At 38.5% G+C, this 19,507-nt stretch overlaps 1 protein-coding gene across 1 annotated transcript in view; it reads right to left on the bottom strand.

The window, feature by feature from the left end:
• PLCB4 (phospholipase C beta 4) overlaps positions 1-19,507 on the bottom strand; it is a 404,723-nt gene that overhangs the window by 97,668 nt on the left and 287,548 nt on the right. The window contains exons 9-14 of the mRNA XM_063092112.1: positions 15,586-15,667; positions 14,094-14,194; positions 13,409-13,466; positions 6,504-6,612; positions 2,397-2,607; positions 1,243-1,336 (exon numbers count right to left, since the gene is read on the bottom strand). Of these exons, the coding sequence (XP_062948182.1) occupies positions 1,243-1,336; positions 2,397-2,607; positions 6,504-6,612; positions 13,409-13,466; positions 14,094-14,194; positions 15,586-15,667 (655 nt within the window). The remainder of the gene's footprint in view (positions 1-1,242; positions 1,337-2,396; positions 2,608-6,503; positions 6,613-13,408; positions 13,467-14,093; positions 14,195-15,585; positions 15,668-19,507) is intronic.

Below are 19,507 nucleotides of genomic sequence, written 5' to 3' on the forward strand. Positions count from 1 at the left end.
TGATTTCACTACAAACCACTCTTTGACTCCTCCACCTCATGGAGAAAGGTGTTGGTAATAATTTAAGGACTGTTGGAAGCTTTTATTGACTTTCCTCTGGGAATCAGTCTTGGGCTGCATTCCATTCATTCGACGTAGAGTCCTATGTACTGATGTTACATCTGCAATATCCCTTGTTTCATATTAGCCTGGCAAAGAGGGGATAGTCCAGGAGGGGGTTCTGCTCGGTCAAGGAACATTTGAGGTAGAGCAGGGAGGTGCTCTGGGTCCCCTTCTCTGTAAGGTAGAGCTTGATGGCTTGAAACAAATTCTGATATGCATGAAGTGTTACGGGTATAGGGGCTAGGCATCTGTGTTTTTGAAAATACCCCTGGTGATTTTTCACATGTAGGTAGAGAACTGTTGCTCCAGATGTTGTAATATCTATCCTGAGTCACACCAAACTGGCAGAGACCGATGTATCTGACCTACTGGCCAACCGCAGAATTTCATTTTTTTGACTTGTCTTTTGGCAGAATATCATGGGCCTATTGGGGAGTGCTCTAAGAAACCAGCCTTCAAATCCGGCTTGAGGCACCAAAAGACCATTACTGAGATGCCTGTTTGTAAAACTTAAGACTCCTCTTATGAAGATCCTTAAGACAATTTCCCACTGGTGTCAGTACTGGGAAAAACTGTGCTTCTCTGGACCAACTGCTTTGTTTGTATATTATGAATCCTGTGAATCATTATGTTTCTCTACCTGTGCCGAATTCTAGAAAGTCTGGAGTCCACTTTGTGATATGGCTTGCAAGTTTATAGGATTTCTTGACAAGTATTCATAAACTCGAACCACATTAACTCACTCTCTTATTCTTACAGGCTCTATTTACAATCTATTTTATTTTCTGTATTCTACTTATTTTATGCCACCTTGAAGTCCTTCAGGAATACTGCAAAGTAAGGAAGCAAATAAGTAGATAAGGAAATGAAAGACTGTTAAATAAGTAAAACTAAGTAGACTCTGCCAGAGAAACCTCATTATGTAACACAGTCACCACTTGAAAGGAGGAAAAATAGCATGAAGGGGACATTAAGTGCAGAAGACTTTTGTTTTGATTTTCTCCTCAAAAGTGAAAGAAGGAACATGAAGGTAAAATGCTTGAGACAATAAATAATTCCTTTTCTCTCCTGCATCTCCCTATTTCCTGCATTTTCACAATAATCTGGAAAAGGCTGTGGCTGTGTAATTTTAAAAGTTACCTTAAAAAGGATATCTGTACACATTGCTTTTCCATGAGTTATTATTGGTTCTTGGTCTTCGCCTTTTCCATCCCAACAGTCAAGTTCAACACATCTAGAAACAGAGTGAAATTACAGTATTGGACTCTTACAATAAAATACTGTGTCTAAATTAATGAAAAAACATTAAAGTAAGTTGTTTTCTTACAGAACAGAAAGTTGAGTGCATTAAGTAAGCTGATTATTTCGTGGTGTACATGGGTTAAAAGCACATCATACCCTGCATCATGTTGGTATCATCAAAAAGGGACTGAGTGAGATTAAAAGATACTTAAGATATATAATGAGGATCATGGTTCTGGATGAAATCTTACCTGGGACAAAGCTGCAATAAAGGACAATTTGGGGACAACTGGGTAAATGTGAATGTGGACTAGGTTTTAGATAACATTAAAAATTATTTTTAAAAATTTTGTTAGGTGGACTAATGTTACTTTGGCTATACTTAAAAAATTTGTGTATTATTTCAGTGCGTCATACTCAAGTATTCAGAGGAAGCATGTGAATAGAAGTAGTGGTGCAGTTAATTTCTTTTAAAGTATCTCCATATACAAAAAAAAGTGAGCTAAAAAAATATTGTTTAATTGGTATCCAAGAAAAAAGTCATAATGTAACTATATTATTTTTCATTTTCAGCATTTTTGCCATATTTTAAATCTCAAATATTGTCCAGTTTATGTAGAAAGAAAACCATTTTCAGCACCGCACTCTCCCGAGTGAGCCACGGGCCGGCCCCTAGAAAGAAAACCATTTTTAATAACCTCTGTTCTCAGAGAACTAAATTATTGAAATTTTAACATAATTTTAAAGCTAAATTTGCAAGTGCCAATAACCAAGAGAAAACTTAACATGACTTCTTAAAATATGCATGTTTTCTTTTTTGCAATTTTTGGGGTATATTTTAAATTCACAGTAAAAAAAAAAAAAAAAAATCTTTTGACCCACAGGAGAGCTCTAGACCTTCCTGGAAGAGATATTGTCCCTCCTTTCTTGAGGTTAAATGACCATCACAATCAATTAAAGAGAATGGCTCTGATTACTACATCTTATCTCGAAGAGAAAAGTAAATCAAAGAATATCATATACAAAAAACACATTGCCATGTTGTTTCTGACCTGCAACCAGCCAGGAGAACCTGTTTGTACATTTCTACTGAAGACTTCCCGCCAAACTGCCGGCCCGTAAGATAGGTGTTATGAGAAGAGCTGATGAAGTAGTGAGCCAGAGGATGGTCCATTTCTTGGTAAAGTTCTAAACGATCTAGGAAGACTGGGGCATTTTCATCTGACATCAGATATCTGCAAAACCCATCACTTGATATGAGGCCTAGGGGAAAAAGAACATCTTAGTAGCACTTGCAGCTCTGAAGACGCACATCTCGTTTTATTCATGGAAGCTGAGGCAGTTTACACAGTAAGAGTAAAAACTTCTTTAGTCTCTTTCCCAAGGACTTTCATATTTCAGAACTTGAATGAAATAATAGAGTCGCACGCTGTAAGTAGCACAATGCATTCCAAAAACAGGTGCATTCTGCTTTTGTACCCTTCATGGTAGAAGTACATAGCTCCCTAAGTTCAGAAGCTAAGGTGACCAGGGTCAAGGGGACCGTTATCTAGTTCTGCTTCTGCCACTCACTCCTTACGCTCCTGAGTCAAGTGGGAAAAAGTACTGGCCCTGCCTGCTTTCCAGGATCGTCATGAATGGTAAATAAGAATACATATGACAGGTGCTCTTTAAAAAATGGAAAATGTATTAATTGTAAGGCATTATTGCTGTCACTGGATTAAAGAAGGGTTTTTTCTCAGAGATGCTGGCATCTCTGACTTTAAACAATTGAATTTTCCTGTTTTATCTAAAAGTCAGAGTATGGGAGTGGTGAGAAGAGTATATATAGTGGTCACTGAAGTGTGGCCCCAAGAGCCACCGTTCATTTCAATCACACCTTTCTGATTTGGGGTAACTGCAGGAGAGGCCAAATACTTACGCATCTTCTGCTCTATCAACCATTGACAATCTCAGCTTTTTGCTTTTTTATTTAAGCATTTACAAATTCTGAACTGATTTCAAGCTTACAGAAAAGTAAGATGATAGCATAATAAGTAGTGAGCCTACACCCCAACTTTGTCAGATCTTAACATTTTGCCTTATTTGTGTTACATTTTTTAAAGGAATACATAATCACAGATGCCACTGAAGCACCCTTTGTACCCCAGCTCAATTCCATTCCATTCCATCTTTCAACTGCTGCATAGACCACCACTACCCTAGCTTTTGTGTTTAACAGGCCCATAATGGTTTGGCAACTTCAGTGCATATGCATTTATCCAAACAATATATAGTTGAAATGTTTTCAAATTTGTAGAAAAGCTATCCCACTGAGTGCATTTGCAAATTGTTATTTTTACTCTGTATTTTCTTGGGACATATAGAGTTGATATATATAGCTCTTCTTCATTTATTTCTTAGTGTATGTATAGTAGTCCATATATGAATATGTCATAATTTATCCATTATTCTGTTGATGAATATTTAGGTCATTTCTACTACAATAAACATTTGTGTACTTCTGTCCTTGGGTACATTCATTCATTCTAAGATGAAGTATTTCTTGAGGTACTGGGATAGACATAGTGTTAGAAGAAATAGACAAGCCCTGCTTTCATGAAACTCGTATATTATCAGCAAGAGAAACAAATAAACAAACAAATAAATATAATGTTATGAAAGTGCTAGAAGGACAAAGAAAGCAGGAAGGAAGGTGATAAAGAGTGACCAAGATGCTGTGTTAGACATGTGACAAGTAAAAGCCCTTCTGAGGAGGTCACATACCCGCATGGGAAGCAAGCCACATGTACACCGGGGGACCCCACTCCAGGTAGAAGGTTCAGCAAGTGCAAAGACCTTGATGCAGGAGTGTGTGTGCCAAGTACACTCAATGACAACAAGACAGAGTGAGTGACCAAGGAGAAAAATAGCTGGAAACAAGGTTGCAGAGGTAGTCAAAGGCTACAACAGTTGGTCTTTAGTCCTCACTAAGTTCTTTGGATTTTATTCTGTGTTTGAAAGCCTTTGGAGGGTTTTGAAGAGTGGAATAAGATGATTGGATTTGGTTTTGTGCATAAATTGTAGGGCACTGAGTAGAAAGAAGACGACCTGTGAGAAGTCAACTGGCATTGTCCAGGGAGAGAAAATGTAGTCTTGGAAAGTCTAGTAAGGGTGGAGATGGTGATAAGTCATTTTGGGGGATTTATTTTGATCTTTTAGATTTTGCTGATGGATCAGATGTAATATGAAAGAATGAAACAAGTCCAGAATGATTCTAAGGATTTTGACTTGAAAAGGTGGATGAATAATGGTACCATTTTATAGGATGGGAAAGGGACAAGTCTGGAGGTGGGAAGAATCTAAACATGTACATGAATACTAGAAATGCCCATTCGACATCCAAATTGAGAGTTCTACTACAGGTCTGTAATTTAAGTTGGAGGTTAAGAATGGAGATTTTAATACAAAAGTCATATGCATATAGAGGAAACTTAAAGCCATTGGCCTAGATGAGCTCACCTAAGGAGGGAATACATACGGAGCAGAGGTCTGAGGACTGAGCTCTGTGCCACTCTGACATCCAGAGTTTAGGAAATGTATGAGAGATTCTCTCATACACACCTAGAAGTGGAAACGCCTGGCTGTGTGAGAGGCACATTTTGCCCTTTACAAACTACTGCCAGTCAAGGTGGCTGCACCAATTTACACTCCCACCAGAAGTTTATAAGAAGGCCTTCTGCACTGCGTTCTCACCCATACTTGACAATGACAATTTTAAAATTTTTGTCATTTGTGAAGTGGTGAAGCTACACTTTTTAGATGTGTCAATGGTAATTTCATAGACTTTTGGGTCGTAGAAGGACTTTAGAAATAACCAAGGACACACCCCCATACAACTTTTATCACACTGCCAAGGAATTGCTGAGTCACTTGTCTTTCTCCTTAAACAGATCACAATTGCCTGCAAGGCAGGGGGCATATCTTATTCAGTTTTGAATTTCCAGCATCTGTCACAGTGGTGGCACCCCAAAAGCCCTCTATAAAAGTTAAGGAACAAAGGGAGGAAAGAGAAATACTGCAGCTCCCTTTGCTTTAATCACATGCAATGTGGAATAAATTACGATGTCCAGAATATTGATAGAGAGGTAAGCAATGAAGCACTCTTGCTGAAATTAGGTGTCTCAGGCCCTAGCAGAAAGTGTCAATATATGACTACAACCAAGTTAGAAAACTGTTGGTCTTGGAAAAACATCAGTGGTGATGGTTGTGGGGTATGGAGGGCCAGGCACACCTATACACAGATTCTATGTGGATCCAGAGACTGTAGAAACCTTTCAGCCACTTTTTTCACAAAGAAAAAAGAATCCCCATTCTAAAGAAGAGGAAACTGAGGCCATGAGATTCGTGGGCACATGGGACAGATAGAACTTGAACCTGGATCTTCTTTCATTCTCCACTGAGACATAAGGACAGAGGCTTCAGCTCACGTACCCCTGCACTCCCCATGCAGTTTATGGCAGCAACATCCCTCCCACCATCTGCAGGTGCTTTCCCACTGCTACAGGACTGATGGATCTTAAAATCCCTCTCCATGCCTTTCCTCTGACAAACACTTGAATGGACAACGCATTATTTCCAAAGTTTCAATGAAAAGGGCAAAGGTCCAGAAATGCCAACAATTTGCTAAAGTGATTCATGACTATTTAATTTCATATCAATTGTATTTATCTTCCATACCAGAGGTCAAATAAGGGGTAAAAGGGCGCACCAAATCATATGTTAAATTTATTTGGCTCGACAAAACAAAAGGGAGAAAAAGAAGGTATGCATTTTTATGTGACAAAAATTCTTTTCAAAGACTGTAAAAATTGGCATTTTTACATTTTAAGCAATATGCATTACTATAATATAAGAAAATACCTGGGGAAAATATCACTATACTGTGTTTAATAACAATAAATTTAACAGTATACTTCAGGCAGCATGGACTAATTCTACTGCAAGGTGAAATTTATACTAACTTAAGAGCAGGGAATAAAAATCAGTCATCAATCCCTGGCTCTAGGGAGCTCCAAAGCATTTACAGACACCTTTAACTAAAAATCCAAGAGATTTAAAACTTGCATATTTTCTAGTTTTAAAGAAAAAAAATTCTTTTTTTTTTTCATTTTTATTACCTTTCTTCTTCAAGTCTTCATCAGGTTCATACATTTCAATGATCTGCATTGCCCTTTTAGCATCATAAAATGGAAATAAAATTTCATTCAGTCGAGGATCTCGTTGATGCTATGATGAGAAAATAACTCCATTTAGGTTGACATTTCTTGCTCTTGAGGCATCAAACATGACTAAGGATACAATTTCTAAAACAAGATCTATCTAGACTATCATGTTTATAATTACAAAGATAGGATTTCACTGCCTTCCTGTCCTTCTCTCTAAAATATACTTCAAAAAAGTCCAAACTTGGGAGTGTTTTGTTGGTTCCTCTCACTGAACTAGAGAGAGAGAGAAAATACATTTTTCTCTTTCAAAAGTTGAAGGATACGTAATAGAGTGTGCATGTCACTTGCATTGTCTTCTAGTTCCCATGCCACAGGTAAGCCATTTGGCATACATGTCTATAAAAACTGAGGTCAAAATATTCTTTTAAAAAAGAAAAAACCAATCCCCCCAAATAGTTCAAATAAGTAAATAGATAACATACTAATTTAAGTGACCCCGCAAATCTCAAAAAACAATAATTACAAAATCTCTTAGCAAACATCATTTCATTTTCATTAATATCTTTCTACATCAATGAAAGATTTCTTGGGCACTCTGCAAACTTCATTTTCTTGAGTAAATATTTTTCAAAATGAACCAATTATAAAGATGAAAATTAGTCAGCACAAGGATATTTACAAGCTATAAACAATATAAAGTCTGTATTTGAATACTGGTAGTTCAGAAATGTCTTTTTCACTATGAAATGTAACTCAGTTTGCTCTGAGAAAACTCTCTGGGCAGATAGTATGTGAATGATTAGACCCTTAGAAGGTTGGTGACATCATGGTTTTCAAATCGGCACCTAAGGCGCCCCTAGTACTAATGCTGCTCCTGCAGCGATGTCATTCTGACTTCACAGCAATGGTGAAGAGTCCAATTTACTAACTGATTCAGCTTCAGTCTTGGGTGTGTGTGTTTGTATGTGTTTGTCTAGTGTATTTGGAGGTAGTGGGTCCATTCAAATGTTGTTCACTGTGGATTAGAGGACTGCACTGTGTCTCTGGTCATTCCTCAAATAAATAAATAAATAAAGCAAACTTCAGTGTAATAATGACTGATAAGCAGATGTGAGCAAAACCTGGTCAATAAACAGGACCTCGGCAAAAACTCTTTACCCAAATATATGCACAGACTTTGAAAAACATTATCGGAAAGGTATTTAAGAAGCAATTGTTAAAAGTTCATATGGATTTCCCTTCCCCATTTGTTTTGGAATGATCATTTGAAAAGTGGGCTCTACACAGAACAAATGCCTTTGGCCAAAAAAACACTGGATGTAACTTCCTAAGCATATGTGACTTAGCCTTTTCTGGTTCCCCTCTGCTCCCCCACCGAGTTAAGAGTGTTAACTCATAAGAAATCAATAGCTTTTTGTCAATTTATCCCAATGAAGCATGCTTCTGTTGTAATCTAAGAAATTATGGCTCACAACAGCTCACATCCATGCATATGCTCAAGGGGAAACTGCTGTATTAATAACAAGTCTTGAGTCCATACAGAACAAAAAAGTATGGGATACGCAGAGAAATTGAAACTGTGAGGTGGACCATGGAATGCCAGGCAAGTGAAGGCATGCTACACCTTTTTCCGGAAACGGATGCCAACATGCAATAGAACCCACTATGCCAGGGAACAAGGATCTCCAACCCCAGTGAAAACGCACTGTTTTAAAAACAAAGAAACTCTTTCTAGGCACATTCCTTCTTCTGTCTGCATAAATAACATCATGGAAGAAGATGGATGTGGGATGAAAAAGGTCCTTTTCAGACCCCAGCACAGTTAATGTTCATAGTTGGCCACTATGTTTCTCTTCCTTATTAGAATTAAGTCTTTCGATTTAAAGATATGCTCATTGGTAAGTATTCTGAACTCATGAAGGTGATGAGGCAAATCCATATGAATTAAACAGTGAGAAGAAGAAGGGATTCAGCTAAAGGGGAAAGAAGAGATAAAGTTAGAGAAAGGAGGAAAGAGAATTCAGACATTTTTATGTGTTTTGTTTACATTCACATAAGTGTATATTCTAACATGGTGTGTCTTGAAGTGTGGTCTGTGGATGGCAGCATCTGCAACACTTGGGAGCTCGTGAGAAACGCAGATTATTGGGCTCTTCCCTAGACTTACCGACTCTGATTCTCTGAGATGAAACCAGAGAATCTGTGTTTTAAGATGACTTCCAGGTGATTCTGATGTGCTCAAGTTTAAGAAGCACAGCACTGACCCATAACGGTATGCATTTTAACATATTTGCATATTGATTTTAAAAAGTACTTAAGTCCTACAAGGAAAGAAGAATGCTAATCATTTGTTCTCCCAATTCAACCTCATTAAAATGTAGTTAGAGGTTGTGGCATTCATTAGACCATCCTGCCTATAAGAAGCAATTAGCCAGGAAAACCAAATCCTAAAATGGATGTATCCTAATCCTCCATTTTGAAAATTACGTTCTCAGCAAATAAGCATTAAGCACAGACAACATAAAATTACATCTGTCTTTGTATCTGCTCCACTAGATAATACAATCTTTTGCTTTCTCAAAAATTTTCACATTTAGCATGGTGCAATCTGGATAATAAAAAGACAAGGAAACCAATAGTGAGGTGTGCATGAGAGTCACAAAACTAATTTTTATATGAAAAAACAATGAGGAGAAAGATCAGGTCCAGCTAATCTCAGAGGAATATGGTTGCAGAAGAGTTCCACCTAGACACAAGCACAGGGAGGCAAATGCTTCACAGCTCTGAGGGACTGGCAGTTTTCAGTCAGGATTTGGGGAAACAATGTACCAAGGATTTCCCTCCATGGTACCCAGTGCTTTGTAAAATAAGATTCTAAATAGCTTCCAAAAAAACAGGTCACAGAACTGTGCAAAGTAAATGAGGAGAACATGGACCGGACTCCAAGGTGATGTCCTTACTCTTACTGAGAAAAGGCATCAACTGGCATCAATAAAAGTAGCACTGAGAAATATGGATGTTGACATAATTAATATTAAAAGAGAGACACAAAAGGGAAAGGCATAAACGGCAAGAGTAAGCCTACTCATAAGACTAAATTCCTCCTTCTCTCTCTTTTCCTATGAACTAAAGAATAAGGATATTGTAAAAGGAAAAGGAAAAAAGGAAAGAGATTGTGGGCCCTTTCTTAGATAAAAATAAAAAGAAATAAAAATAAAAATAAATAAAAAATTTTTAAAAACTTTAAAAATCAGATTTAGCCTTACTGGGATCAGGGATCATATTATATGTGCGAGGTGGGAGAAAGATAACCAGCAGCAATAAAACTCATCTTTGGTTACTGTGGCCAGCTGAGACCTTTTCCCTCTTTTCCTATTTTAACCTTCTTCTCTTGCCCTCCACACGTCTCCCATTTCTGCAGGTCCTTAGTTGTTATCATCTTTGTAAGAAGTCAAACAGAGAATGAAGGTACACCTAAAATCAATTTAGCTTTTCATTAGGAAGAGGGAAAGAGAGGTGAAACTAGCCGAAGTCCAGAGATTTTAATCAGTCCTGCCACATAGGAGCAAATGAGTTGGAAGCACTATGTAACCACGTGGCAACTCAAAGTGAGTGCCTCTGCTAGCTCTCCTATGGTCTAATTTGCTATTTCTATAATTTAGGCAAAGGTTTCCCTCTTTTCTTCAGATGACAGCAAGAGACATGGCTCTGGCAAAATTTTAGATCTGAGTGGCTGATATCTATGACTAAATTCTTTACCGAGAATAACAGAATGTATATCCTGCTCTCATGTTCTTCCCACTCACATTAAGCATCCCAAGGAGGAATCCAGTAATCCACTAGGACAATGCTTCACAAATTTCAGTGTGCAGACAAATCACCTGGAGATCTTGTTAAAGGCAGATTTCAAGTCAGCAGGTCCGGGAGGACCTGAATTTCTGCATTTCTAACAAGCTCCCAGGGGATGCTGATACTGCTGGTCCACGGATCACACTTTGGGGACGAACGACTAAGGAGAGAAGAGAAGCAGAGAGAAGGCAGGTCTCAAACTATTACTGAAAAGCTAGTAAGTGTTGATGGCATGGGTAGGGAGGGGGTGGTACATGGTGACCAAGGCAGTAAACGGCTAATAGTCTCTCCTCTCCTCCCAGCCTCCTGGAGATACACATTAGGACCCCAAATGGAACATTTCATAGGAACCATAAAAGGATTTACAAGTTGGAAGGTGGTGGAAGCCAGCATGGTTTTTGCTAATATAAGTGGGATTTTTTTCCTTTTACCTATTCTAATTGGTTAATGCTCATGTACATGTGTCTAGTCTATTGGTTTTTGCTTTGCAGATTGTATCTCTGGTTACCTTGCTGAACCCTCTTATTAATTCAAAGGGTTTTTCAGTGTATTGTTTTGGTATCAGGCTAGACAATCAATATATGCAAATAATGAGACTAGGGCCTTGTCCTTTCCAGTGTTCATGGTACTTGTTTAGTTTTCTTTCTTATTGCATGATCCAGGGTTTCCAATGCGACGTTGAATGCTCTCTTGCTGAGACTACATGGTTAAGGCATTTTGAAAATGTTTAGGTCCTTTGTGTTCCAATGCCTATTCCTTTCTGGAGTGAGCTCTCTCTGTCTCCTTTCATTATGGGTTTTGAAGTCCCTCTGCTTAAGGGATGTTTTTGATTTCGGAGAAATGAGAGGGGCAAGGGTAGGACTCAAAAGAGGGGTACAAAGACCTGGTAGAATGTTTTCCAGGTTTGACAAATCTTGTTCAAGGGGATATTTAAATTTTTGTCTAGTCCTTCCAGTTGAGTTCACTAGGATAGAAAAGAGATTAAGGGTACAAAGTTTGGTTCAAAATAAAGGCTGTACATATACTTTCTTGGACTGTCTTATAGTCTATGATGTAAAGAAATCCAGAATCATACTGATTCCATCAGTCTCACTCAATAAGTACTTTCATGTTAATGAGAAGCCAAATAGAAGGAAACATAAAAAAGAAATGAATACTAGTATCTACTGTAATAGTGATGGATTAAATCTTGACAAATAAGTATTTTACGAAAGAATTTGGATGGCAGAGCAAGAAAGTATGGGTAATTGTATTTTTTTTAAATTAAATGTCATGTCTTAGACTAATAAGAATTACAAGAGTGACCTTTGGGTAGGTCAACAAAAACAGCCCAAAAAAGGAAATGCATCAGATAATAGTGTATGAACGCACTATCTATCCTCAGGGCTTAAGAATTGTTTCTTTCTTTGAACAGTGCAATGCAGAATTAAGGTCTCAGTAATGTTTAATAGATGGCGAGGTGCCAGCTTCATTCCAAAGCACATGAGAGGCCTTATTTTAGAAAGTGCCATATTGAGCATGCGGTAGACTTTCTCCTCTTCACTAAACTGTCTTCTCTCCTTAGTTGGAAGCAGAATTCTTGCCCATCACACCAAACTTAAGATGATTGATGAACCAAAGTGCATGAAGAAGCTGAGGGAAATTAAACAAAACAAAAAACAAAGGGTAGAAGAGAGGGAAGGGGTTAGGGAAACAAACAAAGCAAGGCGCTTTAACTTCTGAGCAAGGGTGGCATAATAATGTGGATAATATCTGGGTAAAGATTATGAACACAGTATCTGAGTGACTAAAAACTACCAGAGTGGAAAAACTTGAAATGTTGTCAAGTAAAATAAATATCGTACTGTACTGAAAGGATTATTTAAAAGTGGAGGCATCTGTGTGGATATATGACGTACCTTCCCTTTCTAGCATCAGTGCACTTAGACTTCAGTTAACGTAGTTTCCAAAGTGCAACCCTATGAATTGAAATCCACTTTTCCTCACAAGGAAAGAAAAGAGAAGACCTTTGCAAAGATGTGGTTTGCATACAGTAAGTGGCAAATAACAGTCTGCATTTTGTCTTTTCTTAAGGCAACACCTTTTGTCTGGCATGGTGCTGTCTTTTCTAAAATTTTCTCTTTATATGGTGTAGTGATAAACTTACATTAGTTTGAAACAAAAATATATGGTCCATCCCTCACTTAAATTCTTATTATTGGGTTCAAAAAAAGAGCAAATTTTCCTTTTTAGATCAACAAGAGCCTTAATGGATTTCGCTGAAAATACTTTTATTGTTCATGTAAAGAAAAAAGAAGTGCATCTTAGTTGTAATAATAGTTGCAATCTCTACTTGTTATAAACTATTTTTCTCTTGTGCTTAACCAAATTTTGTTTGGGTTGTTAAGTAAATTCTAAAATTACCTCCGAGCTTGTTATAAAAATAAAAAAATAAAAATTTAACCTGCAATCCAATTGGCCTAATACTCACTATATTTTCACCCAGGATCTCAAGTGTTTTGCTTGTTGTCAAAACATTCTATTTGAACCTACATTTTTCTTTTACATGCAATCCATTAAAAGACAAAAATAAAGCTTTCCAGTCCATGCAAAGGTATGAGATAAAGTTAGCAATGGAGAATCTAACTACAGCATGGCAAACTCAGTCCATTCTCTTTCTATTTAATGAGATCAGTAGAAAAAAAAATAGCTTAAATACCATCTTGCAAAAACATAAAGACACATTTAATTAAATGAATATATTATAAAATTCACACATACACACAGAACCAGAGCTACACATCACAGCAAGAAACCAACATAAAATAGTGTGCAAAGCCAATGCATCGGAAGCACATGGACACATGGGGCAGCAGCTGATTTTTGCACCTGGTAAAGCCATAATGGAAAGATCAGCAGGTCAGAAGCAAAGTGACTAAGGGCATATGATCTGGACATGCAATGAGGACACTGGAGGAGGTAAGCCACTGCACACAGACTTTATGGAGTTAATGTATGAAAAAGCTTACTTCATTTAGAAAGCTCACTAATTGGTCTACCGTTAAATAATCAGTTTTGTCTCCATTGCTGAAAAGAAATTTATTAGAAAAAGTAAGTTTTTGTATATGATACTACAGTAGGTACGATTTACATGTTGACATTTGCTGATGATAATTCTAAACTTATTTTCTAACCCTGAAATAGTGGTGAATTCTCAAAATGGCCAGAGACTGTTTGTAAGGGTAAAAAACCCAACAACAACAAAGGAAAGAAAACACTCCCGCTAGGTCACAGAAAACATCTGCAATTCTTCTTTAGCATCATCGAAAGACATTATTTCAAAAACAACATGTAAGTCATCCATTTGTAATAACTGGAATGAATGAACTTTTCAACAACATATTAACATTCCAAACTGAATCTAGTTAGTTCACATAATGGGTTAATACCTAAAGGAGCAGGTTAAAATTATAGGTAGTTAGTAAAGCCAATGCAAGGGGGGAAAAGTTCCAGGTGCTGCAACTAACTTACGTAAAAGTTTCTCAAAAACTGAGTGAACTTTTACACTGATAAACTAAGGGGTGAAAATGTAATGCTGACTAGATATTCCTAGATACTACCAACATACTATATTAAAATATTATGACAAAACTGCTTTAAAAATCTAAAAGGACAATAATATTTATATGATACTTTCTCATAAATAAAACTTACATTTTTTTAAAAAGATCTTCTATGTCTGTTCGAGGACAAATCTTTTGTGTCAGTTCATAGAACTTTTCATAAGTAAATGCTGCAGGCTCAATTTCATCATTCTGTGAAGAATAAAAGAGTGTCATTGATTGATATCATAGCACTGTTTTCCTCTGTGGAGGGTGAGATCTACAGGGTCATGAAGCAAGGTGATGGTCACTTGGAATCCCAGGGCCTCCGTCTCTAATTCTTGCTGATAGAAGCCAGGAGGCCACCTTCCAGGCACGGCCAGGCTATCCTGCTAGAACACAGCACATGTAAATGAGCATTTCTAGTTCTCATGCAGCCATGGTTCATGTGTGCAAACATTTGGCTACAGCTGAGCTTCTCTGGGAAACACCCCAAAGGACAAACAGAGAAACATTTCCTCTATCTCTCTTAGAGGGAGAAAAGTAAGTGACAGAGTTTAGATATGTTGTCCCCCAAAGCTCATGTCAAAATCCGATCCCCAACATGGCAGTACTGGAAGCTGTTCAGGTCATGGGCAGGCAGATTCCTCATGAATAGATTAACACCCTCTGGGGCAGGGGTGGGGGGCTGGTGGGGACTCTATGAGTTCCTGTGAGAACTGGTTGTTTAAAGGAACATGACACCTCCCCCTTTCTCTCTCTTGCTTCCTCTGGCCATATTATCTGCTTTTACCTGCAGGTTCGTCTTCCGTTTTTATGCCATGAGTAGAAGGAACCTGAGGCCCATGCCAGATGCAGCTGTCCCAGAATCATGAGCCAAATAAACCCCTTTTCTTTATAAATGACCCAGTTTCACATATTCTTATAGCAACACAAAAACGGACTCATAAAGTAAGTGCCTGCCTAAAGGATGTGGAATAAATCAAGCCCAATGTTTATGATTATTTTGTGAATTTTCACAAGACCACATAAAGGGGCTTAGGATGACCATATAAGATTTTACTTTTCATACTGAAATTTATATTTCAAATAGGACTTGTTAAAGCAGGTACAGGCTTAAATCTTTCTTGCAGTCAACACATCAATTTTCATTGTTTTAAATCTGAAGGGCAATGAACACAAATGTTCTGGGGAGAGAAGATTCATAAAATATTGCACAGGCATCTTGAAGAATTAAATTTATTAGTTAATTATTCGTGCTGACATTGTGCTTGGTTGGGGAAGTGTTGACAGATTTCTCTAAGATAAGCTCCATAAGCAGCCTGTAAAAGAGCAGCCTGGCTTTCATTTCCTTTTCTAGATAAAGTTGACAAAAATCATTTTGAAGTGAATTATTTGAATTTTAAAACACTTGGGTTAAAATGCCCAGAAAACAAAAGGAAGAAAGGAAGGAGAATGAACAGAAAATTAACTGTACTATCTGTCACTGAATCTAATTCTGAATCTAATTGAGATCAGTTTAATATCAATAATCTAGTTTATTACATATGAAACCATAAATAAACAAAATGGTTTTAGAAACACATGATTAAGTTAATGAATACCTTTCCACTGGGAAGACCTAATTCCTTGAGTGCTTGAAAGATCACCTTTTCTGTTTTCCCCGATGCAAAGGTTCTGGTAATGCTAGGGCAGAAAGGAAACAAAGAAAAATTCAAGTTACTGTCTAATCTGTTTTCTCTGCCACAAAGAGCAAAGTAATATCGGGGATGGTGGGACTAAGGGAAAAGAAGAAGAATGGAGAATAAAATTAATTTTCATTTGTAGGTGTTTTTTCATTTTCCAAACTAGCTCCTCCAATGACCTTCTGGTTACCAGAGCTGGTTATGCTAGTGATTCTACTTGATTCTAAGACAAGTGGTTCCCTTCTGTGCTCCAAAAACAAGGGAATCTGTATGGGGTGGGGGGAGGGAGATACATGCTGTTAGAGAAAAGCAATGATACATTTTGGTCCTACCAAATTACTTCCTTAGGAGAAAGGAATGTGGCAGGTGGGACAGTTGCTCTAGCATAAAACCTCATATTGACTCTATCAAGGCTTGGGGGAAATTAGGAGACCAGCAGAACTCAGCCCATGCCTGCGACTGCCCTTAATCTGGCTTTCACACTTTCTACAGTTGACATACCTTATCAGACAGGTTTTGTTTTTGCTTTCAAGGTAAGCACACTTGAGCCACTATGAAATGTCAGCTGCTTCAAGGATTAGGAACTTTATTATGAAAGTGGTAGGTTGGGGGGGTGGTGGTAAGGGAAAAAATTATCCAATGTTTCAACAAGATCTTGGCACTACTCTGAGACATAGTATTTTTGAAATGCCTTTTAACTGGTATGGGGAGCATCAAGGCCAGTCAAATGGATAACACCTATTAATAAGCATGTTTCCTGGTGTTCATAAAAGTAGGAAAGAGAGACTCCCCGTACAAATGCGTTGCTGACACTCAACATGAAAGCTATCTAGGAGAGGACTGAGTACCCTGGAACCCCATCCTTGGCTCTCAGCCATGCCTTAGCCACCAAAGGAGACTTCATTTACTCCCTGATTGGAAGCCCAGATAATTTGTTGCCATGATAATTTAAACTATAAATCCAGAAGTCCGGCCTTGACTTGAAGATAAAGCTTACTTTTGTCTTTTGGCTTTGGAATACCTCCTCTGTAAGCACCAGACGATTTTTAACACCATCTCATGCCCGATCTTTTCATATATTCTGCCATTCGTGTTAAGTGGAAAGCAAGCTCCCAATGTAGGCATGACAGCCAGTTAATCTTGAGGAGTGGGAAAAAGCACCACTACGACTACAGGGTACGACTTCCCAAAATATACTGGGAAGAAGGAACTTTAGGTAAATGAATTATTATGTGTTCATTCAAAGCTTTATTGTTTCGTGCTAAGTCCAAGAATACTTCAATAAGTACATTTTTAAGAGTTCATGAGACAATTGTATTCAAATACAAGGAGGCCTATGAATTCTCTTTAACAAATTTTACAGCATGGCAGAGACAAGTGTATGATGTCACATAAACTGGTTAACAGGTTTCTAGTAGACAAGGTGCTATGTCTTTATTTTCTCACTTCTCAAGATTCCATGCAATTTTATACATTGAATTTGGATGAAATACAATTTATCTGATCTTTTTAATTTAGGGGAAAATAGCTATTCAGTGGTTTTTTTTTTTTTTTTTTTTTTAAGTGTGTCTTAACAGGAGAACTACAGACCCTGGCAGGATATGGGATATCTGGCATCTGTAATCAGGAGGAAAATCTTTGCGTAGCAATCTCAGAGGTATCCCAGTTAACTCAAGCCTCTGTTAGGTTTGGACAGGCCTGGTATAATGAGATGAAAACTGATGGACATGTTCATAAATACAGCAGGTATGGAGCCTGAGCCCTTCTGTTGAAACAGAACCTGTGTGCCAGTAAGAAGGGAAGAATGTATAGGAATAGAATCTTTTGGCTAGGGCTTGGCCAAGTGTAAAAAATAGGAATCAGTACCAGAATGTCTCAGGAGGCAGAGAGAGGGGAGAGGGGCTTCACTTTTCAGGCCGATCTTTTCATGAGGGGGCTTGGGCTGGGCAACCTCACCACAGACGTGCTCACCTCATTCTAAAACTGACCAAACCCAGAATAGAAAATGCGAGCACGGAAGTCAGACCATTTTCCTGGGGTGGTGTCTTTCTTTCCTTTGTTCTAGGCACCTTTCAGAATCATTCTCCTCGGGCCTTAAAATGGATTTGCTCAGGGTTGGGGTGGGGTGTAGAGTGAAGGTGAATTCCTTGTTTCCAGCAGGATACCAGTTAACCAGGACCCTGAGAGAAACACACTTATCACAGGCTGGGGACATTTCAGGCAACATCATGGAGGTGTTTCATGGGAACACAGAGTGTTTATAAAGGAACTGTGATTTATTCAACTTTTTATATATAGCCCCATACCCACAATGTTCAGCTTAGTGCTACATAGCCAACAGGTGCTCAATGGGTTTTTGTTGAATCAAAATAAACTGCCAACCCCTCCCCCCCAAAATGCTACATAAGGAAATACACTTGAGTTGTGTCCAGTCCTGTTAGTGTCCTGGTTAAATATTCCAGGGGACTTTGCAGGTGACGAAGACAGCAATGATCCTAGAAACTAAGGGAGTCCCACTCTTTGCTTGCCTGCACTGGGTCTACAATTTACCCAGCGGCTTTAACACCACAGTCACAGAGGACTCCTGAGGTGAAGAGATGAGGCTCCTGCCCCAGTGGGATCCCACCCTCCTGAAAGGCTGCTGGGCCTTCAGGACATGGATGGATGATGTAGAAGTTGGGCTGCCATGGCCATACCTGGCCGTAATTTCAGCCTTCTATAACACAACCGTCTCCTCCAGTCCCTGCCTACAACCTTTGCCAGGCTACCCATTTTCCAATTCTCTAGCCATTGGTCCCACCCCAGGTGACACGGGGTGGGAGATGGCAAAAAGAAAGAGTGACTTTCAAAGCTTCAGTCTGAGTGGGAGGATAAACTGAGCATGAGTTCATAGGTGTGAGAGAAGGACAGACTGCATAAGATTATGTACATACAAAGAAAAGAGAAGCGGGAGTAAGGAGTGAGACTTTCTTCATTTGTCATTCCTGCAACCTGCCCACCCCACCCCTGCTATTAAGTTTTGGGTTAATGCTAAAGAGCAGGGGCCATTCCCAAGCTACATGATGGCTATGAAGCCAGATCCCTTTTAACTACTTTATGCACACTATACTAACAGTTTCCATTTTTAAATCTCCAGAATGAGAGTGATGCAATAACATTTTAAAAGTGTTTACTCTTCATATCCATTAAAACATTCTGAACAATTTCTTTCTTTTTTTTTTTTTTGTCTTTTTGTGACCGGTAAGGGGATTGCAACCCTTGGCTTGGTGTCATCTGCACGGCGCTCAGCCAGTGAGTGCACGGGCCATTCCTATATAGGATCCGAACCCGCAGCAGGAGCACCGCTGCACTCCCAAGCGCCGCACTCTCCCGAGTGCGCCACGGGGCCGGCCCCTGAACAATTTCCACCTAACCCTCGGCAGCTCATCCACCAAAAGAGTTATCTGGTTTTGGGGGGTTGGTATCTATTCTCCATCAACTCTAACAAACTACTCCTAAATCATAGATGTCTTGTTTCAAACACCTGTTAATACTTGCAAACACCAAAGAGTTCAGGTCAAAGAGAACTAAAGACGACAAAATATCTAGGCTATTTCTATAAAAAAACTGGTAGTACTTTTGTATGTGAACATGCTGGATAAAGATCACTGGAATCAGAAAAGGCTTTGAAGGCTGTACGACTATGTGTTGATTAGTGAGATCCATACAAATGAAGCCAGAACTGTTAGGTAGAAGTGCCTGGATCACAATCTATGTGCTTCTACTTGGTCTATTTCCTGAATCTTATCTTAGTAGCAAAAGCAGGACAATAAGGCATGTAAAAACAGGTCCAATTTACATT

Source organism: Cynocephalus volans, chromosome 1, assembly GCF_027409185.1.
Source record: "Cynocephalus volans isolate mCynVol1 chromosome 1, mCynVol1.pri, whole genome shotgun sequence".
Taxonomy (NCBI): Eukaryota; Metazoa; Chordata; class Mammalia; order Dermoptera; family Cynocephalidae; genus Cynocephalus; species Cynocephalus volans.